This window comes from Trachemys scripta, chromosome 3, assembly GCF_013100865.1.
Source record: "Trachemys scripta elegans isolate TJP31775 chromosome 3, CAS_Tse_1.0, whole genome shotgun sequence".
Classification (NCBI taxonomy): domain Eukaryota; kingdom Metazoa; phylum Chordata; order Testudines; family Emydidae; genus Trachemys; species Trachemys scripta.
In genome coordinates, this window is record NC_048300.1 from 199,523,034 (window position 1) to 199,548,665 (window position 25,632).

The window sequence follows — 25,632 nt, forward strand, 5'->3', positions numbered from 1 at the left end:
GAACACAATCACAGAAATGTAGGCCTGGAAGGGTCCTCAAGAGGTCATCTAGTCTTCTCCCGCCCCCTATGCTGAGGTAGGACAAAGTGTACCTAGACTATCCCTGACACGTGTTTGTCTAATTGGTTCTGAAAAACTTCCAATGATGGGGACCCCACAACTTCCATTGGTGACCTGTTCCAGTACTTAACTAGCCTTAAAGACAGGAAGTGTTTCCTTGTACCTAACCTAAATCTCTTGCTGCAAATTACTTCTTATCCTACTGAGAACAACTGAACACTGTCTTCCTTAGAATAGCCAGGGTTTTTTGTTTTGAACTTTTCTTGATAGGTCAGGTTTTCTAAACCTATCATTTTTCCTGCTCTTCTGGACTCTTAAAAGGTGGTGCCTATCACTGGACAGAATACCCCAGCTAAGGCCTCACCAGTGCTGACTAGAGCCGAACAATTACCAACCATGGCTTATGCAACATTCCCATTAGTGTGTCCCAGAATATTAGCCTTTTCTGCAACTGCCTCTCACTGGCAGCTCACATTCCATGCGTGCAATGCTTCCTTTGCATAACCCTGGCAGCAAACAAGACTTCCTGCTAGTGTCTCACTGACCAATGTCAGTCTGATTCAGAGATTGCTGATTTTCTTGCGGTTAACTGTGTAGTATTAGGATTTGAATAGCATTTCTAATCATGCGCTACAAGGAACGGTGAATGATGTGAACCTTTGCTGTCCTTATCCACTGTCCCTTCTGGTGCTTACCACACACGGGCACTCACAAGCTTGAGGCTTATAAAATGTGAGATCAAGTGTTTAGGGGGAATCCTGATTTTATGCTCAAAAAAACAAAAACAACAATTGGTCTCAACTTTTACCTCCATCACCTTTCCTGTACTAATAGGTAAAAGCATCAATTAATAGTTGTGCCATGGTAAACTCAACTATTTCTTACATTTCCAGATCTGATAGCTGTGAGCACTTCACAACAGCTTGTGCTGTTCAGGCACAGAATATGAAGTGGTCACTTATGTACCAAATCTACTTATAATAGCAGCAATAAGACATCAGCAGTGAATTTGAGGATGGTGATTGCATTTCTTCAGATGCAAGAATCTCTTCATCTGGTCAAGCGTGCCACTCAATAACCACTGCTTGTCAGCTCATTACTAAAAGGACACCAAGTAGGATAAAATGGCAGTGGTGGTGCTTTTGCTGCTACAGACAGCTATATGCATCCCTTCCTGTGCCAATATAGAATCAGGTAATGTTACCTCTTCTTGCAACAACAGACTAGTGTGCGGTCAGTATGCACCCCCGTCTGCTAAAAAACTTCAGCACAGCCCACGCACCCAGCAAGTAGGCAAAACAAGGTCCAAGAAATCTTTACGAGGACCTACCACATAACAAATACAAGTTTAGAAAGGCTGATTTTATTTGCTCTTGGTAAAAGCAAGAATGGGACAGAGAATGATGGTTTATTGTATACAGTTTGATGTAGTACATGGTATAAAGGAATGTGTTTTAAATAAAAAGCCAATGAGTGTAGAGTAGCAGTGGATTTATTCCTATGCCTACCATTTATTTTTACTTAAGCTTTTAGATGGTCTAGCCTTATAATCAAGGCTAGATGTTTCTTCTCAGCCATGACTTCCCGAGCGAGAAGCTTGGCTTTTAGTATTGTCGGTCTTTGGTGCATTGGCCATCCTGCTACTCAGCACAGCTTGTTTGCAGGTAAGTTGGCTCACTAGAGCGGATAGAGAAGAGGAGAGTTTTTTTAAACATGATGTTTTTAAAAACAATTGTAAAATAGATACAAGTGAAATTGGTAATGGAAATTGAAAGTTACAACTCTTGCCATATTTGCCCTGGCAAAAAGGTAGCAGTCAATATTGCTCTGATAGCGGATTACATTAAAGACACCTTCACTGGCATTAGTTCATAGCATGCAGCTGACTTAAATATGCATCAGGTTAATTAAATCTTAGCATGGACATTGCTAGGTCAGGCCACAGCCAGATGACTCCACCACTGTATGAAAAAAGCACCTGGAAGCTCCTGTTAGACGGTTTTCTACACAAGCCTTAGGAGACATTCCACACACATGGGGAAGGATGCTTCTTCTAAGTACAAAGACAAGATTTGCTAGAAAGCAGGACTATAACATTACTGCTAATACTTCAGTGGAATGGTTTCTTTAGCATATGCAGTTACAGTGGATGCTTTCCCCTCTTTTCAAACCAACACGGAGTGTCATACTCCACAAGTAAATGAAAGCCAAGTCGCACAGTTCAAAATCATGTTTTTATATGAACAGAAGTAGACCATCTAGAAATATTTCAGTTTATTTAACTTGTTAAGTAGAATATGAAACTGAATTTGTAGCTAGTTGTATCAGAGAGTGGACTGTTCTCTAACTGCTCAGTGTTTAATGAACACGGCTTCTACAAAGGATCCCAACAGACTTACAGAGGTGGGCTAAGCCCCATTAAGCAAATAAAGACCCCATGTTTTAAACAGACCATACAAAAATTGATGTATACTCCATTTTCCCTTTTTTGATAACGTTAGAAAGTGCAGATTTAACAAAAAGGTAGCCATATTCTGTCTATTTACAATGCTGATCAATATGCTTAATACGTGAGAAACAAAACAGTGTAAATTTATCACCTAGAGCTCCAGTTTCTTGCTTTTTCCCCCCAGCAGCCATTCAACTGGGCAGGGTGAATGAGTACAGAGGAGAGAAACTGCCAAAACAGAGGACCAGGGAGACATCAGTAAAGTTACTAAACTGACAGCAGGTCAAAACAAGACTAACGTTAAAAGACTGTCATTTCATTAAAGTCAAGTCAGGGTCATTTGCTGATTTCACTATTTAGTCAAGGAAGATCAAGCAACCAAGTGCACAGAGGTCAGGCCAAGCCAGTCAGATTCAGAAAAGCAGATTTTGGGGGTTCTGCTAGAAACTTTCGTGTGTTCTTTGCTGGACAATCCTCCTTCACTGTTTATATGCAAGCCAGCTGGATGTTAAAATGCTCTCCTTAACAAGGCACCCAATTGAACATGAGCAGTCTAAAGTAGCCTGGGGTCCTTCAACTCTCTTCTCCGCTAGAAATGGATGAAGCCATTCAATGATTTCAGCACAGGTGTCTTTTGGGGACAATAGCAAAGCTAGCATACCCTTATCTACAGCTGAAGCATGAAAGCAAAGCAGAAAAGTTAAACACCCACGGGGGCACAAGAACACAGGGATACCAATTCTACCTCCCTGCCTGAGTCACCTGCTGTCTTCCAACAGGATTAAATGATGAGCTCAAGAATGACCATGAAGAACAAATTAAATTTTATCATCAGAAAGAACTGAACACCGGAAAAAATGGAAGTTGTAGGGGAGGCAATAATTCAACACAACTGCCAACTTCTTTTTTGTTTTTAAATGACTAGTTTACTTAACCTTTTGCTAGGCTAACAAATGCCCTGTTTGAGCAGCTAATAGAGACTTTAAGTTCATATTAACTGTTGTCAGTTTGGGAACTGCATGTTATATTCTCACACAGAAAGTAGACAACCACATCACCCTCCATCAAAAACTAGTGCATGCAAATACCTCATCCATATCATAAAACCCATAGGCTATGCAGGAGGAGAGAGGGGAAGATACTAGTGAACGGACATTGGCTAGAGGGAAATTAGTAGGCATAACATTTTACCTTGAAAGCTAAATCAGTGCTTTGTATTAACTTCGGCAAACGTACCAGGTTGCCATCTTTTAATTAACACATCACACCATGAAGAAAAGCAAATAAAAGCAGCATGCAGGCAAAAGGAAAAAATTGCCAGTGAGAAAAAATGGCAGCAGGAACAGTTCTGAATGGCTAGGTCACCAAAAAGGAGACTTAGCAGATAAATGTAAGATCTTTGCACCACCCTTTGTCCTCTATTCACTACACCAACAATCACAGTAAAGCAACCACAAAAGAGTTTAATATTTTTCAATGGTCACGTGTGGATGGTACGTCTCCTGCACATGCTTCCACCAAAACAAAAAGGAAAAAAAAAGTTCCTTTCCACATAAGGCACAGGACAAAATAAACCCCATTTACATACTCAAGGCGAAAATGAGTTTTTTTCCTGGCTTTTTTTGCTGATGCATGTCTATAGAATATGGTGACTCAAGCACATTATCCATAACAGAAAATTCCACTGTTGTACAAAATAAAGTGTTAATTCTAACTTTTATTCTTATACAATTTTGCAGAATAGAGTTGAAATGATTGCTATAAGTTTTAATGTCAAGAACGGGACTATAATACAACCAAAATGTAGTGGTGAGTTCAGCAGAAACATTAAAAAAAAGAAGTCACAGACATGATTTTTCTATACATTTTGTTGAGAAAATTATAGTCAGCAAGCTGTCCTAAATGGAAGAACAAAGGGAGGCTGGAGCTTTGTTAAGATGAGGAACGAAACATTCATTTAAAGTTAAAAGTGGGCAGAGTGGTTTATTTTGCAGCGAGAAAAAAGGGGGTGGGGGTGGTAGATGGCGATTGGTGATCTAGGAGAACGTTCAGCAACACTTGTTCTTCCAGCCTGTCACCCCTCCTCCACTGCTGATATCTACATTTTCACTGTTGGGCTCTTTTACAGGGGTCTGCAATGAAAAGAGACGCTAATTACATTCTGAAGAGATGCAAACATTCAGCACTGAAGAGAAATAAGCATGCAAAAGGATGATGTTTATATTGGTGATAATATGCCCATAAATTAGATGTGGTCCTAAACCCGCACAAAACTTTGTGGAGATCTGGAGTCAAACTTTGTAGTCAGCTGAACCTGTCCTACCATATCAAACTCATCATTTCCAGAATTTGGAACAAACTTTGCGGTTTGGGCCCATCACCAAAATAAACCTAACTTTGCTTCTAGCCTTTGCTTTTGGGACTTATACTGGGGCTTTGTTTATCCTACCATCAAGTCACAGAGTACACTAAGGAGACACACATTCGGGCAATAGCTTAGAACAGGTTTAGCTGGGGGTTTGAGTATCACTTATGTGGGCTGTTCTAAAAATTATTTGGGGTCAGAATAATCTACGTACAGAGAAGCACTCTTTTAGTGTGTTTTAGTAGGCAGCTTAGACAAGTTACCTCTTGTTTGGCTAACGTTCAGACAAGTCATTCTCCCAGCAGCTAAGACTTAATATTTTTAGCATAAGCAGTTTATTCAGATCACACAAAACCACTTACAATAGCAATATATCTGCTCTATATTTTCAATTCCTTCTTGGCCAATTATCTACCACAAGGGTTCTCTCTCCCCACCCAATCATGCACGCTTTTTTTAAAAAAAACACTGTCTTACACATTTGGCTTGCTTTCCAGTTTTCAGTATCAAGTCTGGTGACGAACATTTTCTGTGAAGTACTTGCATGTCTAGTCAGGAGTTTGCTTTTAAGTTGCTTTGTAAGCCAAATTCTGAGACACTAAGACACCCATGTTTGCTTGCATCATGGGATGCAAACTTGGTTAGACCTCACTGAAACCTTAAGCTCAAGTGGTTTTGCTCAGATGCTAACCTCTATTTTCAGCTGCTTAGAACCTGATCTAAGTGATCCATTAGCATGTTGCTGTATTGCAGGATAGCAGCTATGTTTCTATTTCTCCTTTACCACAATACCCTGCAGAGCTACAGAAGTACCCCCAGTTTCAGACTGACACACAGAAGTCTAGAGTGGCTAAGTGTCTTCCCAAAAACAATGTTAACATTTAACAGTTCCTATTTCCCAGCAACGCCCAATTTAGTGCAATAAAGGTGCAATCTAAGACAAAATGAAGTATCCAAAGTTTCCCCTGGTTGTATAGCACGTCTGCAAAACTTGTAGATTTTCGTTTTACAACTGGAATCTACACCACTTCAGCTAAATTCTCACGTCTTGCTAGTTTTGATTTGTAGGAGATATTTTAAGCAATTTTGGTTTTCAATAAGCAGTCTAGAGAAAACAAATTCCGTGGGCACTTACCTTTCGAAGAATGTCTTCTGCTAATGTGAGGAATGCCTTCTCAATGTTTATATTTGCTTTTGCACTAGTTTCGAAAAACCTAATACCATGCTCCCTCGCAATCTAAACCAAGAGAGGCAAGAAGATTAAACTGCATGTAAGGCTTTCTAATGCTATACATTGGTGCTCAGTGATAACTATGGTTAGTGACCAGCTTGCTGTAGCAGGTGTAATATTTGTTTTCAGTACAGCAGACAGGGGTGCAAATGATTACTAGTTAATCAAACTGGGAAGATATGGGTAAAATAGTCTAATGCTCCGTGAAGACAAAACAGTTTTACTGAGGTACACAGAAGTAGGTATTCAGATATGATAAATTATAAACAGTTACAAAATCTAATACATGCCACCAATCTATGTCATATGGTATAAATGATTGAAGCAAAAGGATTTGCTGGAGAATGTTAGAAACTAAACAGAGGAAACGGAGCAATCAGCTGAGTTCGCATTACCAGCAGACTAGCCTAAATGTAGATTTTCAAATACAACTCCAGAAGAGATTCTCCTGGGTTTACAAGTCATTAGCAAGTCCAATATTAGTCATATTATTCTTTGGCAGGTCTTACAATGGAGTTTAAATTCTCTAGTAATGAACCCCTAAAACAGCTTCAGTTTTATAATGGCTGTTTAGATGATTCCATACTTTTCATCTCTGCAAATTGGGGAAGGTCTCAGTGACACTTTTTTCAAACCAGTTCTTGCTTGACACTCACCTGTTCTCCTTTTGTTTTAAGTACAACTCTCTTATCTTCCATGTCACACTTGTTTCCTAACAGCATCCTCTCCACATCTTCATTGGCATGCTAAAACAGGGACAAGCAATAGCTCATTATATAGGTTTTCACATCTGCTCAAAGATAACATGCACATACCTTGTTCACCTTTGTATTAACTCATCTTTTTGGCATTTTGATTCAATTTAGAGAGAGGTGGGTGGCCCACCCTCTTTGGTGGAGCTTGGCAGGACTGTGCTAAGTATGTTCCCTAAGGGGCAGCTCTGCACAAAAGAGCTCATACCCTGAACGTGGGATATGGCAGAAAAAGCCTACGACTTTAAGGCAACCCTGCCACCTCCAGCAGAAGCCAAATTTGCCCTTGTCTTTCTATTCCCGTAGTCTGTGATTAGAAAAGCCTCCTTTCATAAAAAGGACCAAATGGTGTTTGGCAGTCTGCATTCTTCTAAAGACATTAACCTACTGAATGCTGCTTAAATTAAGCTCAGTTACCCACAGAAAGAATCAACTTCCTGCCCCACTAAGAAGATTTAATGTCTGCTGGCTTACTGCCTTTAGAACATTTAGTCCTGTTTTCATACAGCCCAAAACACTAAGGACAGATAAAAGAGAAAAAGTCTAGGGTTGCCAACACAGATAACCAAGCTTTCATGCACTGGAATCACTGATTTTGATGCAACTTTCTCAGGATATGCCTGCACGATGGAGAAAATACCAGCATAGCTATGCCTGCCTAGCCCCATGGTATAGATGCAGCCTACACTGACAGAAGAGGTTTTTCTGTCACTGTAGAAATACCATCTCCCCGAATGAAGTTAGCCCTCTTCTGTTGGCTTAGCTGTACTGGTCAGGGGCATGGTTTTCCCCCCACACCCCTGACTGACACAGCTATGCCAACAAGTGTGGATCAGGCCGAAGCGTTTCTAGACTCCTTTGCACAGTGTTACGGTGTTTGCACAGACAGTAGCTTGTTTAAGCACGGTGTTTAAAAAGGTCAACCACTGCAAAGGTAAAGAGCTGACTGGTTAGCAGGAAATGCCTCCAGCTAAGTTCTAACAGCTCTTCTTGAGTTATTTGGTAGGGCGATCGTATAGATGTAGGGCTGAGTGAACAGTTCAATTATCCAAACCCAATCTGCACAAAAGCATTTAGTTTCCATTCAGCAGCTAGAAACCCATTTACATGGTGATCTTGGAATATTTCAACAAAATGCACACTAAAATGGGAAATCTGTCCCTGGAGAGGGAGTACAGTGGATGGATCCGGTTCTTTAGCATTGTTTGAGAAAAGGAAATGAGAATTTCTAGCATCACTGAATCTGAAGAGTACAATGAATATGTTAATCTTATTGTAAGTGTCAGCTTTGTATCTCATCCTGCTCTGCACGTGCTGACATATGCACACAAGCTGCTCATCTGAATCCTGCTTCATAGGGCGGGTGCTGGTTTCACTACACCCTGTAATGCGGCACAAAGGGTACCATGAAAAGAAAAATGGAGTGTTACACCATTGCTCAACTGCAAATAAACACATAGAAACCGATGTGCCAAGAAGGAATTTTATAATATACAACATTAAAATGAAACTGACTGCTTTCCTGGATGTCTAAGGGAGCAATCTCAAAGCCTACAATATCAAATACTGAGAGAACTTTTCTGGACAGTCTGACAAGACAATTACCTGTTCATCTGGAACAGAACAGAGCCTTAAACATTTGTTCATTAACATCTGCTTACAGGGAAGCCCTCCCTACTTACACTATAGTAACCAATAATTGTGACAAACTCATAGCTCTGGAAGTCCTCATGGACCAATAGAACAAAGCATCAGTTAGTGGAGAATTCAAGTATTTTTGGTGACATGCCAGCAGAAACTTTTTGGAAGGGTTTGTAATCTGAATTTACTTCTGTTTCAACAATCTTAATAAATATCAACTAATGGAGTATTCCTTAACATAAATAACTAACAAACCAAAGGTCTATATAATCTGGTTTTCCTGCCTACAGCAGTGGCCCAAACAAGTTGTTTCAGAAGGAGGCCTGCCTGACCAGGATCAACTCAGTTTTGGGAGTTTTTGGAAGACTACTTAGATGGCAAGGAGGAAAGATCAAAGAAACATGCACTGAAAATACTGACAGTTGAGACAGTGCTGTTTGTCACACAGTGCTTACACAGCAACAACAGACATCTTTGAAGTACAACCAGACTTCACCGTACAATACCAGAGACTTAGATTAACTTCTACTAGCCAAAGTGAAAAACGTGCACCGTGCTTTTTGGAAGGCACAAGTTAGTCTGTCATGTACTTGAAGTGCTAACTTCTTATTTAGTAATTTAAGTTAATTGATTCCATCTCACTTTTTTCTTACACTTTTTCATTTCCCAGTTTCTCCATCATTCTCTTCTCTTACAATCGGGGCTTACGTATCCCACAATTCCATTACTATGAAATTTGCTACAGAAGTGCACTCTTGCCACAAAACTGTATTACAGAACGTAAGCTCTGGTTTAAAAATTTAAATTTCTAGTGGTCATTGAGAGGAAAACCTTGAAAGCATTAACTGTTTAAACCAAGATCGGCAGACCATCTGAAGCAATAGCTATGAAGTGTCAACTGCCTCATTTGTTTCATCTGGAAATTAACTGTGAAACTAAAGACAGGAGTGAAGCAGTTAAACCATATAAAGGCCATGTCTACACGACAACGTTTTGCCACCACAAGTTACACTGGCACACAGCCGCTACAGGTAGTTTATTGCTTGTGGGCATGCATACTTGGCTCCTTGCAGTGGTGCTGCATGTACTCACCAGAAGGGAGTGTGTTGATGCAGTGCAATGCACCATGGGTAGGTATCCCCGTGTACAGCCTGCCACCATTCAGTGTGCTGTCTTTTGGGTAGTTTTGGCAATGCATGGTGCAGCAGAATGGAGTCACACAGTGGTGACTGGGAGCAAGTTCCCATATCTCTATCCCATGATTTGTGTGTCTATTTTCAATTCCCCATGAACCCAAGCGGAGCTTGTCATTGTCTGCCATCTCTGACGAACAGCCTGTCCAGCTCGGCACTATTGTCATGAGCATTGCAAGCACTGGACGCATGGTCCTCTGGTGTTTGCAGAGCCACAGGAACCACTGCAGAGAATGTGACTATTTCCAGGTCAGTTTGCTGTGGGACATAACGAGAATCAATTCAAGGTTCTTGGTGGCATTCATGGAACAGCGGCCAACAGCAGAATGCTGCTTCTGGGCCTGAGAAATGAGCACCGACTGGTGAGATTGCATCATAACGGACATTTAGGATGACAAGCAGTTGCTGCAGAATTTCCATATCCATGAACAGGGCCTTGTGCCTCTGTGTGCTGAGCTCGCCCCAGCCATTCAACCTCTGGGGCACCAAACAGAGCTGCACTGACAGTGGAGAAGCGAGTGGTGATCACACTGGAAACCTGCAATGCTGGACTGATACTGGTCAATGGGAAGTCATTTTACAGTGGAAAAATCCATTGTGGGGGTCACCACCATCTCTTGCTATGCAGGACTGTGACACTCTGCAATGTGCAGGTCATAGCGGATGGCTTTGCAGCTATGGTGTTCCCAAACCATGGTGAGCAACAAACGGCACACATATGCCTATTTTGGCCCCCAGAGCACATCAACAGAAAGGACTACTCCTCCACGGTTACGCAAGTGCTGGTGGATCACTGTGAATGCTTCACTCACATCAATGCTGGCTGGTCAGGGAAAGTGTATGACATCTTTAAGAACACAGGACGGTTCAGAACGCTACAAGCAGAGGCCTTCTTTCCCAAGTAGTGGATTACCAATAGCGATGTTGAAATGCCAATAGCGATCCTGGGGGATCCAGCCTACCCCATAACTCCTCTGGCTCACAAAACTGTACACCAGCCACCTCAACAGCACTAAGGAAAGATTCAACTACAAGCTCAGAGAAGAAGGAGAAGGGAAGTGCTATGCTGCAGTTCTACACTGACTGCAATGGCAGTCGAGCCTGGGATTGTTGAACCTGGAGGTCCACAAGAGTCTGCAACTTCTGTGCTTGGGTCATCACTAATGGGAAATTTACTTACACACTTATCCAAGGTTCTGTCCCATTTCAGGCTCGCCTCTGTTAATTGCGGCGACTGACTGGACTGCAGTAGGATCAAAAATAGGTCCCAGATCTTGGCACAGCTGGATGCCCCCGCCCCCGGTCACCTGTCCCACAGAGTCGTCGTCCTTGCTGTTCATGGTAGGGGCCTGTGACCCTGGTTCCTCAGAGGTACCCAGGGTGGTGGTGGGATCTCCACCACGTGGCAGATCTGCAGCTTGGCACCAGATCAACTGCTGGCCTACCAGGACTTCTGGTACGTCTGCCGCAGCTCGCAGGCTTTCACACAGCACTGCTGCTGATCTCGGTCGTACTCCTCCTCCTGCATGCTCTGAGCAATCTGCTCACAGATGTTGAGGTTTCTACAACTGGTTTGGCGCTGCCCCTGCACAGCCTGTTTTCCCCATGGGCCCAGGAGAACCAATTTCTGTCTATTCCAAGCCAGAGCAGGTCTGGGGCATGCAGCTGACAGGATCAGCTAGGCAGTTACATAAGACAATGGAGAGCTGATAGAGGGGTGCTGAGCAAGATGGACAGCCAAGGAAAGCCATTTCAAATATATGAAGGGATTTTAAGCAGGGGAGGCTTCTGGTCCACATGACCCCTGGGCAGTGGAGTTCCCAACACTGACCAGGTCTGTCAAGCACTGCGGGACAGCTGCTGGATGACTGTTAGGGTTGACAAAAACAATGCATCTACACTCACGCAGCACTGACTCGTGTATGTCAACCATGGCTCAAAGCCACTCAGGGAGCTGGTGTTACTATGTTGACATAACAGGGTACTTAGATGAGTGGGAGACAAATTTAAGCGTAGCCGTGCACACAACTAGGTCGACACAAGGCAGTTTACTTTGACCTAACTTTGTAGTGTAGACCAGGCCTTAAAGACTGATCATTTCAGCAGAAACTCAGCTAACATACTTCTTTTACAAGTCCTTCTGCTTCCTAGGTGCCAAAACCCAGCTGTGCCAAAAATTCCCATCTCAGCTGCTAACGCCTCCTGGCAACTTCCATGAAGCAGCAGTCACTCACACATACAATTCCACAGCTGATTAAATGGACTTTGCTTCAAATTTTAGGTTCAGCTGGCTGCAAAGTATACAGGGCTTACCTATAAGGGATCATGTTGCATATTCTCCTATACTGTCTTTAATGCTCATTTCCTCTTGCCTCTGTGCCCACCCAACTCTTCCTCTCCCTTCCCCACCAGCTGTGTGGTCTCTTTGCCAATTTCTTCCCCAACAAAGCTTGTCAATTATTTCATTTCTGGGACTGCCTCATCTTCACTTGCTTATTCCTAGGACCTTTATCTCACCAAAATGTAACAGTACTCATCTCCAAGTATACTCAGTCCTAAAGTCATGATTTTCTGTTGCTTTAGGTTTTTGGGGGGAGAAGGGGTTGCATCAGATAAAGCAGCTACTCCTTTTCCTTGAGGAGCAGGAAAAGGCAAACATCTGCTCCATTTAACATGTGGAGCAATAGTGACCAACATATCAAAGGAGGAGGACTATCAGAGAAAGAAGAACTTCATGGCTGAGTTGGTCTGACATCTCAGATTTCTCATTGAGGAAATACTTAATTCTCCCCTCCAAATAAAGACTTGACTCACTAGGAATTAAGCCATTTTAGATTTCCATATTGACCAGTTTGTTCCACTTAATCAGATCACCTGTGTAGTTCTACCAACTTCTACTGGTTGACATTCTTGCAATGAGGGCAGAGTAGCGTTACATAACTGGCGTCAGTAAGCCCTGTAGGGAATTTCCCTTCCAGAAGTAGTATGAAACACTGTCAAGAATGTGCTTGGTTCCCACAAAACTGAACTTGACATTTAAGAGATCTTTCCTTCTTTTCAAAACACATTTAGCTTCCATGATGGAGAAACCCATAAATATGTAATCTGTACTAGGACAGTACATTTCACCAAGTATAGAAATTACTATTATTCTTGAATCATGGTTCTTACTGCAACAATAGCTGCTACCATGGCAGGCCACATGTGTGTTGGTAACCGTTCTTAACAGTAGAGCCGGTTTACTGGAGAAAGGCACACACCCTCATCCGATCTCTTGAATGGAGAAAAGAACCCTAAACTTTATTATTATTTTTAATAAACTTTAGAAGTTTGTTAGCGTTAAAATTCTAACTCTTAAGATGTGTTTCAGAGAGCAACATTGCTAGTCAAAGTTCTGACCATCAACAAATTCTCTACCTCATGGGGCAGAGGTATGGCATACACAAACCAGCCTGACAGCTCCATCATCACTACCCTCTCATCTGTCTCCTTGATAATAAAGGCTACTATGGTAGCATATTTGCAAGGGAGAAACAGCTAGTCTCAACAGACTCAGTTCTGCAGGGTCTACTTTCAGCAGCATGTTGGACCTGTAATACAGCAGATGCAGTTAGAGCAGAGGACAGGATCTCATTGGCACTGCTCACCTCATCTATGTTTCTGAGCCATTTGCTGATGTTTTCAAAGCTTTTGCCATTAGTGATATCATACACTAGCATAATTCCCATGGCGCCTCTGTAGTAAGAGGTGGTGATGGTGTGAAATCGCTCCTGTCCTGCTGTGTCCCTGTGAATAGCAAGCAACATAGTCAGTATTTAAAACCCAACATGTGTATACATTGGAGGCAAATTCTAGATAAGAGCGGGGACATCTAGGTTAGACAGAGGTAAGTTATAATGCACATTTATTGCCATATCTGAAATAGCATGGAAACCTGCAGTACTGTCAGACATTCATTGGCTGGTACTGTTTAAGCACCCATTTAGGTAGATTCAAAGACTCTCCTCTTCTCCCTCCTGCAGAGGCAGCCAGAAGTGAGTGTGGCACGGAGACAGAAGAAATGCCTTGAAGCTCACAAGGGTACAGCAGAACTGGATTTAAAAAACGCATTTTTCCCAGACCATTAAGTTAGCCACAAAGTTCATCAAAAGAACCAAAGACAAGAGACATGCAGGTACAGTTAAACAGCTCAAACACCTAAAAGGCAGTAGCTGAAGTTACTAATGACCAGAATAGTAAGTTACACCAGTTTTTGTAGCTTATTATTTCAGACCATAATCAAATCTCTTTCCAAGTCACACAAAAAACATTGCTAACATAACATTTCTGGTTGGCTTTCACAACAATTGATCAACATAAAAGTTAGATCTGAATTGTATAAAGTGAGGCACTAGCAGCAATAGAGATTCTTGTAAGCTGTGTTGCGTAATTTAAGTTAAAAAACAATACAATAAAATGCATAAGAGCTACATGGATCCCCTGGGCCTGGTATTTTCATTCTAGTTTGCCAATGAGGGACATGTACGGTTTCTACTGGAAGCTTATGTCACACTGATCGTAATCTTTGCAAAAATGTAAGTACAGTTAATATGTAAGAAGGTGTGTACACACACGAAAATTGTTTGTAAGGCCTTGTAGCTAATGGCAGATCACTCAGAGGTAGCATGATGCCTTAACTCAGATTCCACTAGACAGGAAATGGGAGACATTTATCTCCCATTGTAAGAGACAAAATGATCAGCTGGGAGAGTTTATTTGCATACTGAGTCAAACACTAACAAAGAGATTGTGGAGACTTCAGGTGGAAAATTAACAGGAAGAGGTATGGGGGGTGGGGGGGTGGGGAACGGACCCTATTTTAGAGGTGAAGAACGAAAGGATTGGTCTGGTACATCTAGGACTGCAGAAAGACATCCTGGCACTCTTCATTTTGGGGGGGGGGGGGGGAGGAAAGAGGAAGCTGCCAGCTGGCTGGGGTTCATGAAAGAAGGGTCTCAGCCATTCTGGTTGAAAAACCAAGAGACTTTGGGGTCAGCTGTACCTTACTCGACAAGACGGCATCTTGTTACTTGAGTTTAGGCTCTGAGTGTTATGATTTATATGTAACCATTTGTTTCCAATATTTCTGGTTTCTATCATATGAATCACTACTCTGTAAAATAGACATAATTGCTTTCTCTATAAATACATTTAAGACCTATGTTCTGAGATTTAACTAGTAAGCTGTGGTGTACTGTTCCTTGGGGAACAGTGGGTCTGGTAATTCTGTGAGTGCCCAGTGGAAAAGGGGCTGGACACCACAGGGGGCGAAGGATGTGGGGTTGGAGAGTGCCTATTGCTAACCTGCATGAGGGACAGTGGAGCCGGGGTGGGCTGAGAGGGGAGTGCTTGTGTTGTCTGTGGCTGGGAGAATAAGGGAGCCGACACCTGGCAGGCGCAGACAAGACTTGCTCACGCTAAGGGCAGGTGGTAGCAAGGTGCCTCACAACCGTGGGTACCCCTTGGAAGTATCACAAATACAAATATAGAATGTGTGAACTGGAAAAACAACGTTCCTTAAAGATTTCCAAATCTTGATAAGAACTTGAATACTGAGAAAACCTTAGTATCTAGTCAGTCTGACAAGACAATCTAGTTCTTCAAGAAACAGTAGAATCACCACCTGTGGATGAAATGATCCATTCAGCATAGACAGAATAATCGTCAATTGATAACAATGACTAACCAGTCAATCAAGCTGCAATGAAAGACCCTCCTTTTTCCCCCCTGAGCAGTTACAAGGTAATGATCATGCAGGTAATAGTTCAACATGCTCAGTCAATTAGTTGAATTTAAGGATTCAAGTCTTTTTTTTTTTTTAAAGTGGTATTCAAGTCAGGTTGAGGTTCTGTAAAAGCCAATTAGAAATTTTGTGCTTTCGATTTCTAATAAACTAAATTATAAACACTAGAGGGCTAGTTTGTTTCAACATCACTACTAAAAGGGTCTTATTTGACTTCTCCAAAAACATTATAGGTAAAAGCAACAAAAACTGACACCAAATTTTAGTGCATATAGTTTTAGCCCCTAATGCTGCAGCGTTAATGGAAAGTTTAGACTTTCAGTACATTATTAGTGCAAACTCTTACACATGTGTTCAAATTTTTCAAACAAAAGCTTAAAGTTATGCTCCTAAACTCTTACTTAAGCACTTAAGAGGTGGGATTTTTCAAGGGCACTTGAGTGACTGAAGCACAAGCCCTGACTTTAGGATAAAACTATTTAGTTCTAGTTAATATCCCTTCATAAATTTCTATAATTAAGCCTCATGCTTCAAGGCATTAGCCTCTCTTAAGGTATGTCTTCTCAGCAGTTATCTGGGCTCTTATCCAGGGTTCAGCCCAACTCCCCCTACCATCCAAATAGACTTTTGACCTAGATTTGGAGGTGCTTTAAGTTCAGGCTAGCTTATGTGACTGGAGGTATAGGTTAGAACCTGCCCACTTTGCAATCAGGATACAAGTAAAAAGTTGCCTGGGTGCTGATGTTCCTCCAATGTGCTTCCCACAATTCCATCTGGAGGGCAGACAACTGGTTGGGAAAGAATCCCAGTGTCTCAATACAAAAAAACCATGGGATATATACCCCCAGAGACAAGGGAGAACGCAGAAACAGTAACATCGCTAGGGCTTTGTTGTGGAGATGCTTGCACCCAGACGAGGCTAATGTGGGTATCAAATTCCAGGGTTAACTATCCAGTAAAGACATCCTCAGAGGCCATCTAATCTGCCCTCCACATTACCCCACATCTTCCGGGGTTCTTACAGCTTCTTATGAAGCATTTGGTGCTGGCCACTCAGACATTTCGGCTTTCTTGTCCTCGAGGAAGTTCAATATAGCTGTAGGTGCCACTGCCTGCAAATAAAGCATGAGCTATTTGCAATGAGAACACAATGGAGGACCTAGACTTTTCTTCCAGCACAAACATTTTAAATGTGAAGCTTAGTAGAAAAAAGTTTAAGTAAAAGCTGAAAATTCTAACTGGAAGCTGTAGAAACAAGCAGAAAAACCACCACTTTAGCAACAGAAAACTGCATTCCCGAGTTTTGAAAAAGCTGCCTGACAGGCTTGCTGGACCACGAATGATGATTTTCAGTAAGTGTTGGAATACCAGGGAAGTTCCTGAAGAGTGGAAGAAAGCTAGGCTGTGCCAATATTTACAAAGGGTAAACAAGCTGACCTGGGTAATTATAAGCCTGTCAGTTTGACATGGGTCCCAAGCAAGATAATGGAGTGGCTCATACAGGACTTGATTAATGGAGAATTAAAGGAGAGTAATATAATTAATGCCAGTCAACCTGGGTTGATGGAAAATTGACCCTATAACACTAACCGGATTTTTTTTTTTTTTTTATGAGATTACAAGTTCAGATGATAAAGGTAATAGCACTGATGTGATGTAACAGACTTCGGTAAGGCGTTTGACTTGGTATTGCAGATTTTGATTAAAAATCAGGATGATATAAAATTAGCATAGCATACATTACACAGATTAAAAGCTGGCTAAAGGAGAGTCAAAATGTAATTGTAAACTAGGAATCATTGATTGGGGATGTTTCCAGTAGGATTCTGCAGGGATCAGTTCTTGGCCCTAAACTATTTAACATTTTTATCAATGATCTGGAAGAAAACCAAATCACTGATCAAGTTTGTAGAGGATACAAAAGTTGGGGGATTATTAAATAATGGAGGACAGATCACAGATACAGAGCAATCTGGATTGCTTGATAAATGGGACACAACCAAACAATATGCATTTTAATAAAGCTAAATGTACAAATCTAGGAACAAAGAAGGTAGATCATAGATGAGGAACTCCATCCTAGGAAGCAGTGACTCTGAAAGATTTGGGGGGGTAGTGGTAGATAATCAGCTGAACATGAGCTTCCAGTGCTATATAGTGGCCAAAAAGGGCTAACGTGTTCCTTGAATGCATAAATGGGAGTAGTGCATAGGAATAAGGAGGTTATATTACCTCTGTATTTGGCACTGGTGTGACCTCTAATGGAATTCAGTGTCCATTTCTGGTGATCACAATTCAAGAAGGATTCTGATAATTGAAGAGGGTTCAAGGAGCCATGAGAATGATTAAAAGATTAGAAAACATGCCTTCTATAGCAAGAGACTCAAGGAGCTCAATTTACTTTGTTCAGCTAAATAGTTAGGGATATTTGACCAGTCTATAAGTATTTATACAGATAACAAATATTTGATAATTGACTCTTCAATTTAGGAGACAACGGTAAAACACAATCTAATGCCTGGAAGTTGAAGCTTGTAGCCTGATCTGGAGTGTGTAAAAAACTATAAAACAGGGCCAAATTAAAGAACTAGCAACATGTATATAAAACTGGTTTAAATTAAAGAATGAGTATCAACTGACTTTTATAAATTGTTTTTATCCATCCTGATTTAGTCTTTAATTTAGGGCTGTCAAACGATTAAAAAAATAATTGTAATGAGATTTAAAAAATAGTCAATATTAATTGCAGTTTTATTCGCTCTGGTAAACAATAAAATACCAATTTAAAATTATAAATATTTGTGGAAATTTTTCTACATTTGAAAATGTATTGATTTCAATTACAACACAGAATACAAAGCGTAGGGTGTTCACTTTATATTATTTTTTATTATAAATTACATAGAGCGCTTAGTTCTTTTTCATAAAATCTGGTTTTTCTTCATCTGGATTTTTCAGAAAAAAACATGGGTTTTCATGATGGGAGAAAGTCCTGCTCCAGATGATTACTTAGATCAAGACCCCTTTGTTGTTTCCATCTATTTTACAAAAGTGTAAAATATTGAAACTACACAACCCCTTTGGTTGTACTTATCTTTAATAAACCAAGTAGTTTTCCTTCCTGCCTTCTTTTTAATTAAGATTCCATCTTCCCCTTTTCCTCTCCATCAGAATATACAGCAATGTGCAATTTTCAGGCTATTTGAGGAATTTAATTCCATTGTTAGAAGACACAAGCCTATATTTCCCCAAACTTATTTTGACAAACTCATTCTTAAAAAAAATAAGTGATGTTATATAAGAAAGTTGAATACCTGCTTCTACTTGGGAGTTCGTGCTGCCACTAGCAAGTGCTCTGGCCAATTGAGTCACTAAGTAGCACTCTCTAAAAAACTGCTTCCTGCCTGATGAGCCATCTTTCTTATCACAAAGGGGTTGTCATTGTTAGTGGAAGACATGAAAGCCTAGACCTACAGCTATTGGTCATACCTTATTCCAACAACTTAATACAGCATTATTTCATAGATTGAAAATTTGTTTCCATTAAGTGCAATCTAGTAGGAGTGGAAGGTACACAAATGCTAACTGTGTTCTTTCCCCCTACTAAAATGATGCTCATGTGTGTAACTGATCCCCCTTTGCCTTCCAGTCAGCCTCTCTTCTGACCCTCAGCTTCCCTTCTCCAATGGAACACCTAAGGCCTGGTCTCTAGTTTTTGTACTGATGCAATTATTTTGGTTAGGGGTGTGATTTTACTGCTGTAGTTATACTGGTGCAATCTCTATTGGCATAAAACAGCATCAAACTGGCATAACTGTACCCACATTAAAGGACTGCAGTGGTATAGTTAAAACAGTACAACTTGTGTTTAAACAAGTCACATTCCAGTGAATACATGCCCTGCTTAGCAGCTGTTGTGTTGGGAGTGGGACACAAGTCTGTAAATAAATAACGTAACTAAGTACACCTAGGCGTTTAAATATAGGATGTGGCAATTAAATATAGTTGTGTTATACAAAGTGATTTCTCTCAAACATATTACAACAGCAGCCACCACTGGCAGGAGATGTATTAACATGGAAAGAAACTTTTACAGACAGCATCAAAACAAAGTCCTAAATAAAGCAGAGAATATCATGGGAACCCAATCCATTAAAAAAATAGCTTATCCTTTGATCTTGATCCTTTCCTGTTGTGTCTTTTCAAAGTGGATCATAAACCTTTTGAGGCAGGGACTGTGTGTTTGTACAATGTTGTGACATTATTGACACGAACTGGGACTGTACAGATCATTGTTGCAACCAAGGTTCTATAGCTGCACCAAATCTTGTACAAAGGAGGTCAAGTAAGGTGTCTATAGAAAGGCTGTAATTTTCTGGTTAGGATTAGGCTGTCTGTATGGGTGTATCGTTTTTGTATTTGAAGTTATGAGTATTGGCTATGTACTTGTATCTCAATGTGTTTGATTCTAAGTAGCCTCAGTAAAGCATTTGGTCAGCTTCTTGAGAATGGCCACTTACTGAGAATAGTCCTATCATGAAACACTTAACTGACAATGGATTTTGGGAGACGCCAATCCACATCTGAGCTTTCCTGGGAACATCAAACTAACATGTAAACAATGGCGTCGGCCTGCAAAAAGCTGAATCATTCATGGACATTTGACTTGCCCAGGTGGCTACAAACTCAGGCTTGTTGCGGTGATTTTGCACAGAAGAACAAAGGGGTTTCTGCCCACAAAAGAGAATATAAGAGACCCTGGAAACCTCTCCATTGTGTCTTCAGCTGGCTCAAGAGATGGCCCCTCCACCCCAAAGAGATGCCTGAAAGAAACTGGAACAAAGGACTGTAACTACGGGAGTGTGAGTGATTGTTGGACCCAGGCCATAAACCAAAACATTGGTCTGAAAAGGATTGGGCCCAGACTAGGAAGGTGTCTAGTCTGTGAAAGAAGCTTATTGGGACATCTCTGGGGTGAGATTTTTCTGTATTCAGTTTCCTACTGTATTAGGCTTAGACCTGCATGTTTGTGTTTTACTTTGCTTGGTAACTTACTTTGTTCTGTTATTTGGAACCACTTAATTCCTACTTTTTATACTTAATAAACTCACTTTTGTTTATTAATTAACCCAGGGTAACTGATTAACTCCTGTATCAGGGGGTAGCCATGTTAGTCTGTATCTACAAAAACAACAAGGAGTCTGGTGGCACCTTAAAGACTAACAGATTTATTTGGGCATAAGCTTTCGTGAGTAAAAACCTCACTTGCATCCGAAGAAGTGAGGTTTTTATTCACGAAAGCTTATGCCCAAATATATCTGTTAGTCTTTAAGGTGCCACCAGACTCCTTGTTGTTTTTGGGGATATTAGTGTTTGTCCTTTTCGTTTTACGTTTTCCTCCCTCCCTCCTTCCTTTCTCTTAATCTCTTACTTCTTTTGTCCTTTCTCCTGTTCCCCTCTCACCACCGGGAGTGGTTTGTGTGTGTGTGTGTGTCTGGGGGTGCTCTTCACCTCCATTTGTGGGGAGTTCATCCAAACCTGTGTGGTTGAAATAGTGCTTGGACTCCACTGACACTAGATGCTGCCATCGTGTGGCTTAGCATTAGTGTCTGGGATGACTTGGGGCAAGANGTGGCACCTTAAAGACTAACATATTTATTTGGGCATAAGCTTTCGTGAGTAAAAACCTCACTTGCATCCGAAGAAGTGAGGTTTTTACTCACGAAAGCTTATGCCCAAATAAATCTGTTAGTCTTTAAGGTGCCACCAGACTCCTTGTTGTTTTTGATTAACTCCTGGGGGAGCAAACAACTGTACATATCTGTCTATCAGTGTTACAGAGGGCGGACAATTTATGAGTTTACCCTGTATAAGCTTTATACAGAGTAAAATGGATTTATTTGGGGTTTGGATCCCATTGGGAGCTAGGTGCTCGAGACAGGAGCACTTGCTAAAGCCATTTTCAATTAAGTCTGCAGCTTTGAGGGTGTGTTGCAGCAGATTACCGTATCTGGCTCAACAAGACAGGGTTCTGAAGGCCCAAACTGGCAGAGAAAACTGGCTCAGAGGTAGTCTCGGCACATCAGGTAACAGTCCCAAGGGGGTTTCTGTGACTGAACCCTTCACAAGTGTATAATACAGAGGGTCCAGTCCTGATTGGGACCTTTAGGTGCTATGGCAACTATAATTTATCCTTACTAAGTAGTAATATCTGCTGAAAGGACCCCTTGTTTTCAGTGAAAAATGGTACATGGTAAATTAAGTGCTCCTGGAACTCTACTGAACAGAAATCTATTGCAAGACAGTTTCAATATACTCAGCTTGCACTGAGAAAAAGCAGCAATTTGTATTACAGGGATCAAATCCACACAATTCTATAATATTATTAGTTATACCCATCAGGGCTGGCCAGTGTCTAGGGTTTTTGGGAGGCCATTATAGAAAGTTGTACCAGGTAACATTGCTGCCAACCTGGAAGAGACCAAGCGAGACATTAACAGCCTCCCACCTACTACAGATGGAAGTCCTCCCCCACCCAGACAGGTTCTCCCCATTCCCCTAACTACCTTCAGCTACCAAGATATTATCTAGTCCAAGGCTCGGCATCCTTTCCGAAGTGGTGTGCCGAGTCTTCATTTATTCACTCTAATTTAAGGTTTCGCGTGCCAGTAATACATTTTAAGGTTTTTAGAAGGTCTCTTTCTATAAGTCTATAATATAACTAAACTATTGTTGTATGTGAAGTAAATAAGGTTTTTAAAATGTTTAAGAAGCTTTAAGCAGCGCCATTTAAAATTAAATTAAAAATGCAGAGCCCCCCGGACTGGTGGCCAGGACCCAGGCAGTGTGAGTGCCACTGAAAATCAGCTTGCGTGCCACCTTTGGCACGCGTGCCATAGGTTGCCTACCCCCGATCTAGTCCATAAGCCTGCCAGAGAAGAACTATTTTGTATATTTGTATTGTTAGATCTAGAAACTGAAGCCTCATTGTACTAGGTGCTGTAAAAATACTGAGGCTAAATTCCTCAAGGCAGGGACTAAGTAGACTAGACAAAATGAGCTGTAGGGGAAATGGGTAAAGTTCAAGTGACATGCTCAAAGTTACACACCAGTCAGGGCCAGAGCTGGAAATAGAATCCAACTCTTCCAAATCCCAGCACAGCGATCTAAGCCACTAAAATCAGACTGCTTGGAGTTTTGTCCTGTCTTGTTTTAGATTTCTCTAGAACTTGGCTTTCCACCTCTGCAATTACTACTCCACATTCTCTCACCTCTTACCTGCTAAAAATTTTTTTTTCAAAGACATCCTGAATCTTTGATAACAGTCATCCCATTACTTTGTTATAGCCCCTCATTCTATTTTAAAAGCGTAGCTGTCCCTTTCTAGGGGCTCTTCATTGTCAAGAGGGTTGAGTCTACAACAGTTTTTAGAACCTACTTCTTTAGCTGAGGTAACAAAGGCTCATGATTTTAGATCCAAAGATCCCCAGGCTGTAATCACAGCCAGCATCCACAATTCTTCTCCTTAAGTCAATAGCCTCTAGAACCTTATTTTTTGTTGCTCCACTCTAAACTCCCTCCAGCCTATCTACTGTCAGGTGTCCAAAAAGGAATGAAGTCTCATTAGCATAGAGAAACCACTCCTCACTGCTCCCTGTTGATGTGCGAATGCACACAACCTAAATTTTTTGCCTTTATTGCATTACAATATTGAAAACGCATGTCTAGTTTGCAGGCCAACATTCCTATGTCTCTTTCAGCATTACTGTTTCATAATCTTCTCTCTCCTCAGTGAGTGTCTTGAATTTCCCCATGATGTATTATCTGGCATTCTTCCAAGTTGAATTCCATTTTCTGTTCATAGTTTTTAATCTCCCTAAGTCACCTTGATACTTCAGTTCACAACTCTTCCCCATTTTATTATCTGCAAACTTAAAGTCCTTTTTATGCCCTTTGCGTTCATTAGATTCTGCTCTAGTGAGCAGCTTTACAAACTGAACCTTGTTAGACACCTTCCCCTCCACAATATTCCTTTTGTTAGCTTGTTTTCCAATTCTTTCCAATCCAAGTGATAATGCCCTCACTGAAACCATTCATTTAGATTTGCTTTTGACTACAGAGATGCTCAAATGATTTCAACAGAGATTAGTGTTTCTTCATCTGCTAGCTTTGTATTTCTATCTAAAAAGGCAATCAACTTTGCCTGGTATAATCTGTTCTTTATAACAACTGTTGCTTATTGCCACTGACCCTGTCATCCTGGATATGTTCAAAGGTATTCCTAGAAGATAAGGCCATTTTTTAGGCAAAATGCTGGAGAAGACATGGTGTGTACAAGGAGATGGTAATGTTCAGGATACGAAGCATGTTAATTAGCAGGGTCATCGGTTTATTGGGTTTACACATGGTGCAATAACTATTAAATTGACGGAATTTCTATAAGTTCTTCCCAACATAGACACTTCCCTCTGGCTAGAACACAAGCAGCATGGTAATATCTTGAACCTGAAAAGTGCTGTATGTGCCAACTTCAGTCATCAAAATGATTATCTTTATAGCAACCCTATAAGGTAAATAACTGCTTTCACTTTGTCTCAGGAAATGCAAAGAAAAATGTACACGCCATACTCTGGTGCAAAGTCTGTTACAGCTTACACAGAAGTAGAAGACAGAGGCTGCAAAAAGGAAACAAGATTACTCTAAAATAATGGTACATAGACAAAAATTCAGGAACGAATTAAAATGCCTCTGCTAAAGCAACAAGTGGAAGTGCAGTCTTAGGCTCCCTCCCTCTCCTCACCCATCTTACATGCATTAATCCTACACGGTGCACCCCTTTTGACCCAGCCTGGAGTTGGTTAGGGATGCATCAGTTTCATATGTTTATGCTCTTGCTGAGAAAGTCCTTTGCCGTAGGAGCAATACAGGCATGGATGGGAACATTAAACAGGAATATGGAAGTAAAAGGCCATTACGCTGCTCTGCAGAATCATCAACTTCTTCTTTAGCCTGTACTGCAGAGCAGGGAAGTGGACAGATTAATCAGAAGTTAGACAACCAAAGGAGCAGAGAGTGCACCTGGCTGAAAAAAAAAGGAGTCCAAGCAAACTGACCAGAGAAGGCTGCCCCTAGATTGTCAGTACCCACAAAGTATATCATCTTTATCCCAGCCTATTTTTTAGGAGAGCTACTACGTAAGAAAGAACCATCAGTTAGGGTCATCATAGCAGACAGGGGAAAGCTGCTTCCTGAGGAAATGGTTTTTTTTGTTTTTAAATATAGTTCGCTTTACATGCAAGTTTGTATTAAAAAGTAAGCTCACCAGCCAATTAAGTATTTATGCTTTACATGGCTTATTATGGTAAGCTATTGTGTAGGAGGCCAAACAGAAAAATTATACAGGCATCTTACAAATTCTTGGTGATTTATAGTGTCCCCAGTCACGGCCTTATTTGATCTACACAAATTTAAGTTACAAAATACAAGCAAAGTCAGCATACTATAAACTAATACAGTTCATTGGTGAAGAAACCGTTTTAAACACTTCCCACAAAACCATGGACTATCAGCAGTCCCAGTTTTCAAACATTCGGAGAAGAGTTGCCAATAACCTGCAAATGAAATGCAGCTACTGTCCCTATTGAAATGCATTAAGCTTTTAACAAAATTAAGGTATATTTTCCTTCAATATTTCAGAAAAGTAATATGAATTAGTACTGTGCAACGGTTCTAACCCGTGCAAAGTTTTAATCACTTAATTTTTCTGTTTCTAACTCTGCTATCATATCCTTTAAGAAAATTCCATAAACCTAGTGATGGAGGTTCATCAATATCAGAAATACACAATGCATTCATAACATTATACTCAAGATAGGCAAAGTACCTAGATGGGAATCTCTATGTGATTTTAATGTTCTCCTCCTACTTTCTGAAAAAGAAGTTTAAGCAACAACGCATAGGACTGGAAACCATTATGTAGTTTAGCTCAGCTAAACTATCTTAGGAACCATATCGTAATTATAGTGGCAGTACAAGTTCTAGGATGTCACTTACCATATCTGAAGCTTGATCTTCTTTCCTTGTAATTCAACTGTTTTGATCTTGAAGTCTATCCCTACAAAACAAAGGAAAAAAGCTTTAGCAATACTTCTAAACAAAT

At 40.9% G+C, this 25,632-nt stretch overlaps 1 protein-coding gene across 1 annotated transcript in view; it reads right to left on the reverse strand.

Moving 5' to 3' along the window:
* Nucleotides 1-2,275: 2,275 nt before the first annotated feature.
* RAB10 (RAB10, member RAS oncogene family) overlaps nucleotides 2,276-25,632 on the reverse strand; it is a 59,458-nt gene continuing 36,101 nt past the window's right edge. The window contains exons 2-6 of the mRNA XM_034766828.1: nucleotides 25,527-25,587; nucleotides 13,339-13,477; nucleotides 6,762-6,851; nucleotides 6,010-6,111; nucleotides 2,276-4,641 (exon numbers count right to left, since the gene is read on the reverse strand). Coding sequence (XP_034622719.1) covers nucleotides 4,558-4,641; nucleotides 6,010-6,111; nucleotides 6,762-6,851; nucleotides 13,339-13,477; nucleotides 25,527-25,587 — 476 coding nt within the window. The 3' untranslated portion in view covers nucleotides 2,276-4,557. The remainder of the gene's footprint in view (nucleotides 4,642-6,009; nucleotides 6,112-6,761; nucleotides 6,852-13,338; nucleotides 13,478-25,526; nucleotides 25,588-25,632) is intronic.